General features: G+C 52.4%; 1 protein-coding gene across 13 annotated transcripts in view; it reads right to left on the reverse strand.

Moving 5' to 3' along the window:
- Positions 1-16431, reverse strand: part of Anks1a (ankyrin repeat and sterile alpha motif domain containing 1A) — a 185550-nt gene that overhangs the window by 17287 nt on the left and 151832 nt on the right. For all 13 annotated transcript variants that reach the window (XM_029566911.1, XM_008840116.3, XM_029566910.1 and 10 more), the window contains 2 exons: positions 8350-8416; positions 3545-3651 (listed from right to left, as the gene is read on the reverse strand). In XM_029566911.1, coding sequence (XP_029422771.1) covers positions 3545-3651; positions 8350-8416 — 174 coding nt within the window. The remainder of the gene's footprint in view (positions 1-3544; positions 3652-8349; positions 8417-16431) is intronic.

Here is a 16431-nt window from a genome sequence, read left to right on the forward strand (position 1 = left end):
GTGCTAAAAATTAGCTCACCCTGATTCTCCCATCAGCCTTTTCCAGGATGGAGACCAGCAGACCCAAAGCACACAGGAGCACAGCAGGAGCCAGACGGCCATGTGGGAGAGACCCACGGAGAAAGAAATCGAAGGGAGGAAGGGGAGGCCTCCCAAGCGCTGGTAAGAAGTGTGATCAAGTATGTTTCTAACCAATTAGGAGCCACTTTCCCATATCCATCTTCAACCATACCCTCAAGGCCAGGAGCACATGCTCAGGCTTTCTGCCTGGTGAAGGTGACAGGACACTGGGCCCCAGGACCATGGGGCTCATCACACGGCTTGGGGCCAGCCTACCCCTTCTGCCTTCCAAGCCCGTCTTCCACGGCACTCAAGCCAGTTTCCTGCGGCAGTTTCATGTGCTTCGTCTCCGCCACTGGCACCTGCTCTTCTCATTTCCCCTCCATTCACAGCAGAAAACGGAGATGCCCTATTCTGCCCCCAAAGGAAAAATGAAGCTGCCCAGAGACCAGCACCAGGACATCTGGCTCCCCACTTCACCTCCCATGCGCAGAGGTTTCCTCTGTGAATCAGCAAGATCATGAATTTCTGTGTCTCAAATTCTCCACCCAACATCACAAATGTGAGCCTTTCCACACATGAGGTCTTTCAAGACATGTCTTTTAACACCTGCCAAGGCCTCTGGGCCTCAGGATCACCGTTTTTTATGCCATCAAAACTTTCATACGGTGGTCAGACTGACACCGGCATACTTGGAGCAGCATGTACAACAACCATCGATGACTTCCTGCTGCTCTGACCCAATGCATTTCTCCCTACTTCTAGGAAAGACTGTTTCCTGTGGCAAAGTTGAAGCAGCTGTGGAGGTGTAGGCCAGTGTGAAGGCTAGCCGGAAGGGAAGCCATGCACTCTCGCCTGTCTTCCAGGCTTGGGCTGGCCCCATCAGCACAGGGAGCTTGTAGCAGTCCCTGTGGCCCCGCTTGACTCCTCCATAGCAAAGGCCCTTTCTGCCTGCAGGCAGTATGGATGAAGTTCAAGCTGCAAGGCTCACTCAATGACTTGATGAGACCCATCATAATGTCCAGGAGTACTGAGGCCACACAGCACAGTTTTCAATTTCTAAAGCTTAAGTGTGTTCTGTGTGGCCACAAAGCTGAACCTGAGGACAGCAGCAAAAGGCACAAGGAAGCAGGCTCTGACTCTGAGCCCCAAGGCAGTCAGAGAAACGTGGTCAGTGGCTGGTGCTACTCGGCCATGCCCTCAGTCCAGTCCTCTGTCACTAGAAAAACAGGACAGAGATGATGTGGAAGGGGTTTTGGCATGGCGAGGACAGTCACATCACATGACAGACGCTCACAAGTGCCCTGACACAGAATTTCATGGCAGCACCTTGTCTGTGAACATGTGTCTAGATGCTCCCACTACAACTGGATCTGGGCTACAGGAGCTACTTTGCATCTGGTAGCATCCCCAGGGAATCTGAACCAGGAGAAACATTCAGTTTACTGCAAACCAAACTGCATGTGACAGATCAGGATGGACACGATGATGGAAATCACACTTCATGTGATGAAGGAGTAAGCGGTTCAGGAACAAAAATGCTTCCTTTTGGATCTCTGCCCTCCCGCCTTTGCTAAAACTTAATTAGCCTTAAGGCCCATCAGGCAGTTTACGTGTATCCAGGATGCTGTTGGCCATGGGACTAAAGGCCTGTGCCACCACACCCAGCAGAGGGTCTTTCTAGTACAGGAAAAGGCACATTCTGGTTGAGGCTCTACACTTTGCATGGACTCCTGGTTCAGGGCCCAATGGCATGTATCTGCTCTGTGGGCTGGGGCCCAGGCAGAACCCAAGGCCCAGGAAGCTCAACCCTTTCCAAAGCTAGTACAGGTGTACTATGAACCCATGAATTCAGCCTCTGAAGCATGAGACTGTACAGAGGGGCCTAAAATCCATGACCACCCTTGCTTGCTTACCTGCTAGCAAGACTCGCAAAGGGGGTGCTTAGAGGGTAGATCCTACAATCCCAGAGCCAAGGACCTACCATCCCTGCCCAGTGACAGAGCCCAACTCTTTCCCAGTTCATGGTTATTCTTTAAGCAAAATGGTGAGTGAGGAGCAAGGTCACAGGAACCACAGATACACCCAGTTTAACTTTCAGAAAGAAGGAAAAATAAACTGCTATTCTAAAACTGGAGACTTCTAAAATCTAAAAAAAGAACTGTCCCAAAGCTGACTGTGAGAGTGGCTTGTTACAGACTTGTCGTGGGGACAGAGATGGGTTAGGTGAGGTAGAAACCCTCCACTGGGTTTCCTCCTGGAAGCCACAGGCAGGCTCCCTCAAAAACATCAAACCCTATGCCGTCAGAGTTACCTACAGTGGCCCCACTGAGCGGAGGGCAGGCTGCGGCTCTGGACGTGGCTCCTCGAAGGAGGCACAGGGCACATGGACACAGGTGAGAGAGCTTTGCTTTGGGGGAGTGACCTGCACTGTCTAGGGCTAGGAGAGCAGGAGACAGGCCTCCCAAAAGTGGGAGGAACTGGGCAGCGGAGTTTGCTAGCTTATCAAGATGACTCATGTCAGCAAATAAATTACACTCACACCCCCCAAAAGAGGAGGCTGGGAGACACAGCGGTCAGCATCACATACCCTCTCACCCTGTAACTCCAAAGTGCATGTTTCCACTCAGCCAGGTACTGGCAGGGCAACCCTGAGCAAATCCCATAACCTCTGCACCTTGGTGCCTGCACTAGGGGAAGAGACATCAGCACACTCCCAAGGCTGCTGGGAAGTCACAAAGTTCACCACGAGGATGGCTGGGCCTGGAGCCTGGCCTGTAGCAAGCACAGCATCAGCTGTCATGGCGATTGCTGTGATGTCACGGGCCTGCTCCTGCGCATGTCCTGCCTGACCTACAAGGACACCCTGGGCAGGGCTTCCGGGAGACAGACGGCATTAGGAACCCTGCTGGGACCCTTCAGAGGGACCACTGTGAGTTCCTAAGCCCAGAGCCAAGTCAAGTCCCTACTCCCCAGAGAGCAGAGGAGATGCCCTGGCTTTTCCTCTGACCTCTTGTGTTCTCTATGAGTGAAAAATGCACTTCAGAAAAGCAACCAAACCAATACTCGGCCTGTCCCTGGCCTCCACCTCACTCAGCTTCAGTGACAACAGTGAAGTTTGGGAAATGGAGCTGTCCTGTCCACCAGAGTTGCTGGTGACCGGCTCCATGCACTGGCCAGGATGCTGACACCATTCAATATGTGGCCTGAGACAGAAGCAAAGTCAGGGCAAGGGTCTGAGTGATGGACCCCTTAAGAGTGCTCTACATGGAACAGCATCTGGGCCAGAGGTGGCGGGAGACAACTGTGTGGAAAGACAGCACCAGCACTCAGCTAACTGACCACTGTCCATACCTGTTTGTTCCTCTCGAGGGTGAGGGAGTACATACTGTTTCAAACTCCAGCAGAGCCAGTGGGGGCAGGAAGGCCCGTTTCTACCAGGTACCAACAGCACTGCCCACCAAGGTAGCCGGTAGGCACTTACCAGGAAGCGGACATCATCAAAGCCATTCAGCAGCAACTTGCTCTCATACTGCTGCAGTCCGATCGACTCCAGCCACTCCCCGACGCTCTGCTCCAGCGTCCGTGAACCTGACGAGAGAGGAATCGGCAGACGCTTGAAAAGGGAAAACCCATTAAGGCGGTAGCAGCGGCACTCAGAGGAAGACAGATGGCACTGCCACATCATCGTCATTACCATAAAGCAGCCAGACTATGTACAAGAGACCAGAGAGAGTGGGCACGAAGCTCCTCTTCTCTACAAGGACAAGGGCTGGGCTGCCTGGCACTGTGCACAACCCAACCTTGGGTGGCTGCTGCCTGCTCACACCACACGGGCTGAGCTGTCCAGGGCCTTGGCCACACATGCACGGTCTTGCCCCTGGGTCGGGTCAGGAGCGCCAACCCCCAATTGTCTCCAGATCAACTCCTCGTGTGTCCGCACGGAGGCGTGGCAGTCTGTCCGCACAGGCACTAGAGGGGGCTGAAGGAGCTCCTAAGTGCACACCAGCCTCTCATCCACGCAACTTCGGGAGCCGCTGTGGGGCTGTGGTGAGGGACTAGTTCTGCGACCTTGCAGCATAAACCGGTCACACATCTTCATGCAGCTGAGGGGCACAGGCACACAGCGAGGGCTCTGGGAAGGAAGCAGCGATGGTTGTTCACAGGGACCCAGCACATGCAACACAAGCAGCACAAAATACGGCAGGGTGAGAAAAGGGACTTTTACTTGTTTTCCCCCAGCAGTCCTGGAATAAGCAAACCATGGCCCTAGCACTTTGCAATCAGAGGCTCAGGGAGACCAGGAGCTGAGTAGGGTGGGCAGGCTAGGGTGCGGAGACCAGGCTCAGGTATGGCTCTGCTGGGTTGGTGGCATAGTGTTCTGTCGGGCTGTGTGGCCAGTAGGCCAAGGCCCATCCACGGCTACCCTCTGGTGGCTGGCAAGCAGGGTGCCTCTGGGGCCTGGGCACTGTCTGAGGAGCTGCCTTCCTGGGCCAGGCTGGCTTTCAGGGGCTGGGCGTTCATTATCTTTTTCTTCAGCGGCTGTTCCTGTGACTTGCCTGCTTGCTCAGGTGGAAAGCAGTCAGGCTGATTCAGTTCTTGACTAAAGATGACAAACCTCAACCAAATGAAGGAGTGACACGGTCGTCCATCACTCCGTGGCAGCTTGTCTTTTCAGGCTCCGTACTGCTCTCTCCCAGTGACACAACAGCTGTCTTCCCAGGGTCTCCGGTCTCCTCTAGAGATGAGCAGACTGTGCTCCAAGGTTAGGACACGGCTGTGGCAGTGCAGGGAAGACAAAAGTTCAGCTCTTCCTGGCAGCCCTCAAGATGTTGAGCTGGAGGCCTTCACACCCCACCTACTTCTTTGGTTCTTGTGGCAAGAACAGGTAAAAGGCAAAAAGGAGCAGGGCAGGGAAAGAGGTACAAGGAAGGGAGAAGAAGAACTGACTAGGAGAGCATCACCTCCCAGGAACTCTCAGCACGGTGAAAGTCATTCTGCTACTCCCGCTGCTCTCTGCCCTTCAAAGCAGGACAAAGCCAACTTGCTTATCGAGGACCCTGCTGACCAACTGGGCAGCCTCCACCCCTCTTTCCTGTCCTCTGCAGAAGAGACGGTGGGCAGGGACCAGTGGTCTCTGGATGCAAGCTGCAGCAGCACTCCAAGATGCCGAGTCTGGGGGCTCCCGGACTTGCCCTTGAATGGGGAAGTCAGCTCCAGGAGCCTACGCAGCAGGCTCTGCTTGAATGCCCATGAGGTTGTGTGGTCCCGGCTGCTGATTCATTCCTGCTTGTAATCCTCAGGCAGGGCAGCTGTGGTCCTGCCTGCCTCTGCTGGATGTGTGCGCTTACAGAGCCGCAGCAGAATGCTTTGTCTAGAGGCTCCTGGGCTCCACGCTGCCGGCTCCACAGTCCTTGCTCACTCTCATGTCTGGCCCTCCCCTTCCTCCCCTCCCGCCCTTCCCCCTTCCATGCTCAGGAAAATACATCAGGGATCGGACATCAGAGCAGAGCAGTAGCTGCTGCTGCTGGGGGAGAGCCAGTGCAAGACGACAGGTTCCAGGGCATGATGCCGGAGATGCAGATGCAGTCACTGAGGAGGGGACCGAAGCTTCACCTCCAGCTCAGGGGGCTGGAAACTGTTTACAGAGGAACAGAGAGGGATCAGGCCTGTAGCTTGGGCCGATAGTTTCCAGGACGGCTAGGGAAGGGGACTGAGGGGTGACAGAGCCCACAAGTAAATGACCCTCCAACTTGCCACTTCAGGAAGGACTGTCCTCATCACGAAAGTAGGTAGCAAAATAGGGTTGCTGCAACTGCTGCTCTTCAGGTGAGTACACCATGCAGTGTGCGGACAGAGTCCTTTCCTGGCCTGATAGAGTTCGGAGAAGCTCCATACCCAAAGCACAACATCCATCAAGGGAAAGGAATGACCAAGGCCAAGGGAAGACCTGGACCAACTGCTGAGTACAGTTGGGAGGGATAAGAAAGGTCACAGGTGTTCTGGGACCACATGTCACTCTAAATACACCGGGAGGCACCTGCATCCCAACAGACCATAGAAAGACATTGGCAAAAAAGGGCTCTGTGTCTAGAGACGAGGTCCCAGGAGCCTGCACTCGGTAGCTGCTCAGGGAGTAGTAAACAGTGAAGTGGGTGGCACAGCCAAAGAAAACCAGGCTAGGCCTTTGCCAAAAGAAGCCAGAGTGGTCTGGGTGGGTAGAAGGCATACCTGCCCAGGGGGTGACTGAGACTTGAGTCAGGAGTGAGACCTGTTGGAGATTTGGGTAGCTAGCTCCAAGAGTGGGCAGCCCAGAAGACTCTGGGAACCCCAACAAGGCTGTGACTCCAGTGCTGTGGTCCTGGCTTTCAGGGGACAACCCTGTGCAAGGATGGCCACTATGAGCAGCTGCTTGCTTGGTTTGCAACTGCTGGTGGAGCGTGAGCTTCCTGCCAAGCTGCCAATGCCACAACCCAGTTCTCTTCTCCCTGATCCTGAGTCTCAAAGACAACCCAGCCCTGATGCACTTGGATACTGACCAATCAAAATGCACAGTGATTCCGCTTTGGCTGGGCCAGCCTCTTCAGGCTTCCTGGCTAGGCAGCAGGCAGACCCCACACTGGGGCTCTCTCTGCAGCACAGCACCTGTCTGGGCTGTGGCTTGCCCTGGGCTGCCATACGGAGGGTGGCTCAGCAAAGTGGGCATGTAAACAAAATTGGGTGTTGGGGTCCAGACACTTCAGGGTACTGGGAACCTCTTGCCATTCCCATGGGTAAGAAAGAGGACAAGGAAGTGCTCAGCACAAACCCCTCAAGGGTAAGGCTCTTCCCAAGGAATCCACCTGGATCCCAGAGCAGAGGTTGCTTGCTCAGAGTCCTCAGCACATGCTGGTGTTTTCAGCTCCTGATTCTAAGACATAGGTCTGGGAGAGCTGAAGGTGGCCTGAGCTGAACCCAGTGTTCTTGGTCCCAGCCCCACGCATCCCCAAAGCACAGGTTTGAAAGTAGCACCCAACCCCTGAAAATGCCTGTGTGCTCGGGGAGAGCAGGCAGAGGCTGGGCAGAGTAAAAGCCATGGCCTTGAGAAGGAGGTGCGAGCCCTCAGCCAGAAGAGCAAACTCTGCTGACTCCAGTGTGATCAGAAACGGACTAAGACCAACCTGGCTCAGCCCACAGGGTGGCTGTGAAGAAGGCGGCTCCAGGAGCCAAGGCTGAATGCGGGGCCCAAGCTCTACACTCTGGGCTTCTCAGGTTAAGAACTGAGTTCAAGGACACGGGCATGTACTCTGCACTGGCTTCCTTTTGCACAGGCACTTGTGTATGGCACTCAATGATTCCGATACTAGGAGGTAAGTACTATCATCAAGTGGTGTAGATGGGCACCTAGAGCTCTGGTGGAGGAAACTTACTCTAATGCATGTATTTAGGGCTTTGTGGCCCCAAAGCCTAGCTCTGCCCAGCAAAGCTCACAGCCTCAGCAGCTCCTTCTGCCGATGCCTACCACAGAGGCCCCTTGACTTGGAGGTGCCACATGGGAGGCTGCTGAACTAATCTTGGAGGGTGCAAGGAACTACACCCTTAGACCGGTGACATGCTCATCAGAAGGGGCAGCTGGGCTTCGTGGCCCTGGGAACATTGTGGAATGGAGGGGTGCAGGGGCTGTGAGCACTGATTCTGACAGGCACTTCAAAGACATTTCCCCAGAGAAAGAAACCTGGCATGCTGCTTCCGGGTCCCACTTCACAAAACAGAGGCAAATCTCAGCTCAAAGGCTTAGATAAAAAGAATGACCAAAGTAGGAGTGTCCAGGTGAGGAGGGCAGGTGACTGAGAAGGCTGGGAAGCAGAGAGACAGACAAGCCCCCAGCAGATGCCAATCTGTGCCAACTCTATGAGACCACCTGTCTGGACTCACACTGCCACTGCAGCAGAGGCAGCAGCCATGTCCTCATGACAGCCAGTATTAGAGCCACCAGAGGTCTGGGGACCCATACGGCAGTGCACTCTAGTTTGGGCCAATCTGCGAAAGCCCAAGGTCATAAAAACAATGAATGACATGCCAACTGTTCAATTCTACAACTTCTTTTCCTTAATAAGCAGCCTCAAATTCAAATCGTATACTTCCCTTCAATATGGAGTTCTCTAAAAATAACAACTCTGTGGCAGATCAGAGCAGGACACAGTCTAGGATGTTCCCTTCTCCCCCAAATGCTTGTCTTGGATCAGCGGGAAATCTGAGCCGGCAGGTGTCAGAAACCCATGTTGTAGAAGTGGGTACTTAGTACAGTACCTGAGATCTTCTGCTGTTCCTGAGAAAAGTCAATCCCTTCTCCAATGGAACTCATGATTTTCTCAATCTGAAATGGAAGGAAGAGAGGACAGGGGTCAACGTGGGGTCGTTAGCACTGCCAGCTCAAGGTCAGTGCCACCTGGCTGTCCTCCCAGAGTCCCTGAGTCTAGAAAAGACTGTTTCCCAGCTGCCCTGGAGGGTGGGGAAAGTTACTCTGCAGGCAGTGAGAGGACGATGGCAGGGGACCAGCTCAAAGAGCTCCCCTTTCCAGGCCCCGGCGCCTTGCTCTGTCCTGTTTCACTGTTCACACTAGACTTTAGGGTCCCTGAGAGTACGCTGTGCCAGCTTGGTTTCATGTGAGCCCAAGTGCCTAGAGGTGGGCCTGGCAGATTGTGCCCACAGTACAGATAAATGGTATGTGACTGCCATCGCTGTGGATGTTTAGAGTGGAGGCAATCAGACCCAAATACAGGAACCTCCTAGAGGCCCGGGGAGGCAGGCACATAACCTGGATGTAGCCCAGGATGGAGCACTGCACTCCTCACGGGGAAAAGGCTGACACTACCCTTCCTTTGGAGCACAGCAGGGGCAGCCAGCCTCAAGGCATCCAAATAGTCCCAGCACGGCCGCCGCTGATACAGACCAGCTGTCCCAGCCACCTGGCTTTGGTTATGGAGCTACATCCAAGCTCTGCAGACCAGGGGCTGTGGCCAGGGGACAGGTCCAGACAGTCAGGCAAAGCTCTTTCGCCTCCTTTCTGGGGCTGCGGTGATAATGAGCTCATTCCCGGCCTCTTCCAAAGCTGTGAAAGAGGACCTTTTGTACCAGGACTTGGATGCTTTTCCCCTAAGTGCAAGTAAGGAGCCTGAGTCTGACAATCAGGAAAACAACTCAGCCGGACTCCAGCTGGCAGACAGGAAGCCCAGCTGACACCCAGCAGAAGCACAAAGAGCAAGGGCCACCTCTCTCCTGCAGCCAGTTCAGCAGACTCCTCCAGCTGCAGAAATGACCCAGGCTCTCCCTTCCAGAGTTTAAGGCACAGGGAAACACAACAGATGTGACCCCTGGAGCAGACTGGGTGGGGGAGTTGTCTTTGTTTGAGGTGGCCCCAGAGCAGGTCTGCATTGCCCCCTAGAGCAAACAGCACCCCCCAAAGCACCCCACACTTTCTTTGGCCCTGGCCATTTTAGGTGTGTAGCACAAGAGGATACCCAGACAGGCAGGGGAGCGTGTCTACCTCTGAAGCCTGGGATGTCAATGTGTGGAAATGGCCAGGCACGCCTCCCATGCAGGGCTGTGGACTGGAAGATACCACGTTCATAGAGTACCTAGTGGATGGCCTGGCTCACAGCAGATGCACAATATAACATGAGGTTGCTCCCTACACTCTTTTGTGTCCTCTGAGGACTCCAGCCTAGTAAACCCAATTTTGAAGCTTAAAAAAATATTCTGCATTAAAATTCTTCATATACTTAGCAAAAGATTATTCAGGAAACAGGCCCTCCCACTCCCTTCCCATTGTCATGTTCTCACAATCCCCCAGAGTTCCTCTCCTCAGGTAGGGGCAGACGGGGACAGACCAACTCCTCCACCCTGACGGGCTTTCCACACAGGCAGCTCCATACCTTTTTCCATACCTTTTCCATTTTACAGTCATGAACATCCAAGGGATGAGCCACGATGGCAGATACAGCTCTAGAGCATTTAACCAGTTTCCTAGTGAACCTACTGGTGTTTTCTTATCTGTTCCCATGGACAGTGCTTCAATGAGTTGATTCCAAAGGTCTCTTTGTATGTATTTGCAAACAGATGGATGGGGCCATTCTTGTGTGCCTCCTGAGGGCCACTAAGCACCACATTCCAGGAGCTGGCAGCACAGGCTGGGGAGATGGCCCAGTGGGTGAAGTGCTTGCTGTGCATAGTCGAGGACCCGAGTCCAGATCCCCAGAACCCACAGAGCCAGATGTGGGAGTGTAGGTGTATAACCTCCACACTCCAACTGTGAGATGGGAGGTAGAATCAGGAGAGTCTCCAGAAGCTTGTGGACTAGCTAGCCTGGAGCACCCAGTGACAAACAAGAGACCCAGCCTCAAACAAGGCAGAAGGTGAGGACTGACATCCAAGGTTGTCCTCTGACCTCCACATGTGCTGTGGCATGTGAGTGCCTGCGCTTATACATATGAACACGTGCACGTGTGTATACATAAAGAGCCAGCAGCAGATAACAGGATCCCTTCTGTTCTGTGACCAGTTTTGCTAAAGGTCTTCCAGAAACAGGGTGCCTACCAACACGTGGCACCTCACTCCACCTGCAGAAAGTGCTGCACGTTTTCGTAGAACTTCAACACAGGGGTGCCTGGTTCCTCTCAGATCACTCCACCTCTTCTGAAGAAGCTCTTCTTCCTGAGCTACCCAGTCCAGCCCACAATGAAGGTTGCCTTGGGGCCAGTTCTCAAAGCCTGGGTTGCTTGATCCAATTGCAGAAGCCTCGAAGCTGAGCCAATAAATACCTGCTCCTTTGTCCTCTTCCTGGTCTAGAACATTTACAGGACAGAAGTGGAGGGCTCGGGGTTTGCAAAGGGACTGCTGGGGGTGCAGGTTTTTGAAGTGGAGCCAGCAGTCTTTCAGCTCTTCTCTAAGCCAGCGAGAGGAGGGAGAATCCCTATGCAGGCTCTGAGGGTGGAGTCAAGTGCATTTCACCACCATCCCAGGCCTGGCACATATCAACAAGCATCACATGAATGAATGAGTGCTTCCCGTTTGCACAGACCCAGCAGTGTAAAAGCTGTTTCCCAGAGCTGTCCATGGAGGATGCTCTGAAGCAGATGGTGGCTCTGAAGCATCCTCAGGAGCACCATCAAGCTGCTCACACTGTGCACCGCAGTTATCACGATTACCGGATGGCCAAAGCCCCCACACCTGTATCAGCATCCTTCCTTGACAACTCATTTGGACCTGAAAGCGGCTCCACTGTCCTACTCATTCTTGCTTGTCTCCAGAACCATCTGCACATCCCTAAGGAGGCCAGCACAAGCCTAGATTTCCACAGCCTACCCCTCGTGTCTATGTAAGGGACTCCAGCTGGTAAATGCTAGTGGGCATTGCCAGGAGGTTCTACCCCAACTTGGATGTTTCACTGTTCTATGAGAGTCTAGTGTGCCAAGGAACTAAGGGTATTCATCAGTCTTGTGGTACCTGGGGGTCTAGGATGACTTCCCTGGCAACAGGAAACTGCAGGTGGTATCCAGAAGCCGGAAAGAGGTTCTGCAGCCCTCAGCCCATGCTGTGGAGTCACGGGGCTGAAGCTCTCCTTCTTAACACAGAAGCAACAGAGAGACACTCTAGTGTGCAAAGCAGAGCGAGTGGCCGGCAGACACCACTCCCATTTGCACAGGGCAATTTAATCACAAAGGGTGAATGGAGAAATGTCTTATTAGATTGCCTTCCCGGAAGTCTGCTCTCAAGGGAAGAGGAGCAAGAGAGGAAGGCACTGTTTTCTCTTCTCTCTGCTGCTTGGATAAGTGACATTTTTTAGAGAAATGCTGTACTGCTCATGAGCTACAATAGAAAATGTGTATTTGTGCTGGGCGTGGTAGCACATGCCTTTAATCCCAGCACTCAGGTGGCAGAGGCAGGCGGATCTCTGTGAGATCGAGAAGCCTAGTTTACACATAGTGAGTTCTAGGCCAGCTGGGGCTACAGACAGACCCTGTCTCAAAAAGATAAAAAAAAAGTATATTTGTGTTGGTTAAGAGAAGCCCTCATGAGGGGGGCTAGAGCGATGGCTCAGCAGTTAAGAGCACTGGTTGTTCTTGCAGAAGACCTGGGTTCGAATCCCAGCACCCACACGGCAGCTAACAATTGTCCATAACTCCAGTTCCAGGGGATCCAATGGCCTCTTCTGTCCTCCATGGGCAATGCATGATGTGGGTGCACTTACCTACATGCAAGCAATACACGCATACACATAAAATAATAATTAAAAAAAGAAAGAAAGAAAGAAAAGTCCGAGGGCTGGAGAGATGGCTCAGTGGTTAAGAGCACTGGCTGCTCTTGCAGAGGACCCGCGTTCAAATCCCAGCACCCACAAGGTGGCTAACAACCGTCTGTAACTCCAGTTCCAGGGGATTTGACACCCTTTTCTGACCTCCAAAGGCACTGCATGAGACAAGTGCATTCACATACATGCAGGCAATATACTCATACACATAAAATTAAAATAATAAAATTTTTCAAAAAAGATTTAAGAAAAGGTGCTGAGAGTTATCATAATGGATTCTTGTGTGGAAATGTTCCATTCTTGGCAAGTATTCAGGATGCTTCTGTCCAGACAGTTATCCTGCTCCCCATATGGCTGAACATAAATGCAAAACACACACTGGTGATACCACTGATATCTCAGAGCCCCTGGGACCCTGATGTCCACAGCTAGCCATAGGAGGTGGGCCCAACCACCACCACCCAACCACCGGGATGACGCTGTGCTTTTCAAAGGAACGCTGGGATTAGAAGTACTCCCCCCCCCGCCCCACCCAGGTTCCAATGAGTTATATGCATGCCAGGGAAGTATGAGAGGCACAAGCAGTCCCCAAGCACCCTGGAGGAATACAAGCATCAGTGCACAGCCAAGTGTCAGTACACCTTGCTCCCAGGCCTCGTGGGGAACTTCCCTTGGTGTGTCCAGGGGCTTCCACTTGGGACCAAGCTTTCAGGACAACAGTCATAGTCACAGTCTACATGTCTGGAAGTTGGGGTCCCATGGGGAGGAAGAAGGGGGAGGGATTGTTCTACTTTTCTTTGTGCAAATACTCCAGGTGATGCTTGTATAGAACAGCTTGGTCAGCTCCTGACATCCCCTAGCCCCTTCTGCTGCCCTGGGGAGCTGTCCCCATGTGCCCAGGGCTTCGCAGCCAGCTGGAAAAGTACACAGCCCTGTTCTCGGCTGTCCCACGAAGTGAAGACGCCCTCCTCTCTTCCTCCACCCCAGAGTTATTATCTTACTGACCCAGAAGCACTGCTTTGAGCTGTTGCTTTGATTGTTTCAATGTTACATCTCAGAGATGCCAAGGAGCCACCAAGGGGACCTGTTTCCGTGCTTTAGATCCCATCCTGGGTCTTGTACAGAGTTGGCATCTTGGGAGATACTCAGGCTCAGTGATAAACAGTGACTGTTTGTTTGGTGCTCTTGCCAGGCCTGTCACTGTTGCTTCTGGTCCTGTCTAAATTCCCTGGTGTTCCTTTCCTTGTTTTAACCCTGCCCCAACTCCCAGACAGCCCTGCAGAGCCACAGACCACTGTGAACAGGCACAGCACCCCACTTCCAAGGAGGACCCTGAAGTGCCACTCCAAACCAATAGCTGAGCTGCTTCCAGACCGAGCCTCCTGCTGCAGGGCACCAAGTGGCCTGGCTTGGCAGTGTTCCTCGGGGAGAGTGGTGCTGGACAACTGAGCATTAACTTCCTGCCAGATGCTCACCCCTACCTGTCACATGACCACTGACGCTGTTAGGAAACCCTAAAGATGCTGACAGCTGCACACCCAGCTCATGAGCCACATAAGAATTCATGGCCATCCTGCGCCTGCCTCTCCGCAGCAGACAGACCAAGCAGACAGGCTTGGATCCCACATCTGAAAGAGAGTCACTGACCAGGGGCTAGGTTATTTTTTCCCCTCTCCTCCCAGACTGAGTTACACAAGGCCTCAGGAAAGACAAAGATGGATTGGGGTAAAGTATTTGTCCTGATTTTGTAAGCTTGCCAACTGTTTTCAGAAGAGAAAGCCAAGTCGGGGGTGGGGGCAGCAGGAGGTGGGGAGATGCTCAGTGGGGTGAAGATCTGCCAGTAGGCTCAAGGCTTCTTAGGCAGGCCAGACTGGCAGCTCCAAGAACAACGAACAACGGGTAAACGTCTCCACAGAGCAGACTTGTCTCAGCTTGACTTGCCCCATCACAGGAGGTGCACAGACTATAGGTTGGTGCCGTATTTACTGTGGTACTCCTCCACTTGAACCCCCTTTCTCTTGTTGCCGGCCTTCTCTCAAGCTCCTTTTCTTCCAGGCTCAGAGATAATAGAGCTGATTCATTTCAAAAGTGTTTTATTCCTTCCTGACAAAAAGCCTACGCTCTGGGGATCACCCCAGATCAGCCTAGTAGAAAGGAAAGTCAAGGGTGCCCTGGTTCCTGACCCTAGGCTAAATCTCTCCACCCTTTCATTCCATACCATTCAGACGACAGGTACCCAGGTACCGTAGCCCCAGAGCACTTCTCATCCTACAACTGATGACTGGTCCCGTCCCTACAGAAGGACAGGGTTTGCGCTGGTTAACTTGACTGCTAACCTGGCTGGATTTGAAATCACGTGAAACACACTTCTGGGCATGTCTGTGAAGGCATTTTTGGAAAGATTCAAGAGAGGAACCCCCCCACTCCCCAAGTGTGGGCAGGACCAGCCACGGACTGGAATCTTGGACTTGAATGAAGAAAGAACTTGAGCTGAGTGCCAGCATTCACCTTTCCCTGTTCCTGAGTGTGGTGGATGTCACGTGTCCAGCAGCCTCGTGAACCACCATGCTATCTCTGCCATGGCTGGCCTGTACCCTAAATCCCTGAGCCAAAACAAACCTTTATTCCTTAAGCTGCTTTCATGATAGTAGTGAGAAAACGGAACAGAAGGAAACACGAGGCTACAACAGCAATGTGACACACAGAACCACATCCAATGAACAGCTGCCAGGTGGCCTCATGCTACACCAGCAATCTTTGATTTAAGGCCCCAGGAAACTGCTGAAGAAGAGAGAAGTTGGGAGACCTAGATTCCAATTAACTTTATTATTGCTTGCCACATAAGTATGAGTTATATGCCAGGTATGTGGAACAAGAGTCTAGAAGATTAATGCAGATTATGTATGTGGGTTCTGGTCCAGGTTATGCAATCTCCTTTCCCACAAGGAGCAGGTAGAGGGACAAGGAGAGGCACACAGACCACGGAAGGTGTGATTACTCGATTGGCTGATCAACCTGCAATCAACTGTCTCCTGGTCCAGCTTTCATGTGCTGTGGATAAAACGGCCCAGAGAAACCAGCCTTGGTCTCCCCTTGGACTTACTGCCTCAATACTGAGGGTGAGGGAAAAGGGCGTGAGGCCCCCCAGCTCCTCAAACCTATAGGCAAACACCTGTCTGTGTTATGGGGTAGTCAGAGTACCAACTGCATATAAGATGTTACAAAGTTAAAACACCTAATCCCATATGCCACCTACACCCATCAGCTGCCTTGAGGAATCCTGTAGTTTCCACCCCAATTACCACTGAACTTGTAGAACAGAAAGAAATTGGAGAAATGAAGTTGACAGAATCTCCAAATTTTACTTTCAGACACTAAAGTCTTTCAGGTAATACATCCAGCACCGATTCAATCTCCATGAAGTTCTAAAACAGCTAAATTAATGGTGGAAAGATACAAGGACAGTGCTGGGGAGGCCCAGGGTGGAGCCAGAAGGAGCCTGGGAAGGGTATGAGGGGACTTTCTGACGTCATAGTGATGGTCGGCATTCTGATGGGATTTGGGGCTACATAAATGTATGTATCTGTCAGTCAAAGTTCATGAAACAAATGGCGATTTATGCCTGGCTTTAGCACACAGCACCCTCCCTGCTCCACCCCAAGCTATAAACAGATACTGGACTCTAGTTAATGATACATCCTTTCAAGTTTAGGAGTGAAATGTACCTATGCCTGCAACTTACCTTGAAATGCAACAACAATAAAATAATAGGGCTTGCTAAACAGACTGAGGGACAGGCCGCTGGACGTAAGGCAGGCAGAGCGAATGACAGCTGCAAGAGCCCCACAAGTCCCAGTTTTCAGGAACTCTCAAGTTTCTGCAGTTCAAAACTCAGAACAAAATACTGGGAAAAATGTTTTTTAAGAGCAAACCTTTTAGAAAAAAACATATTATAAGGTCAACATGGGTCTGCATTTCATCTGTAAAGGACTTTGTTCAACATGCTAATAAGCAAGGAGGTGCCCAACAGGACACAGAGAGAACGGGATGTGGAAAGCTGGCCTCCCCATCCTTCTTGGCAC

The sequence above is a fragment of the Nannospalax galili genome, unplaced genomic scaffold (assembly GCF_000622305.1).
Source record: "Nannospalax galili isolate Female #2095 unplaced genomic scaffold, S.galili_v1.0 scaffold538, whole genome shotgun sequence".
In the NCBI taxonomy this organism is placed as follows: domain Eukaryota; kingdom Metazoa; phylum Chordata; class Mammalia; order Rodentia; family Spalacidae; genus Nannospalax; species Nannospalax galili.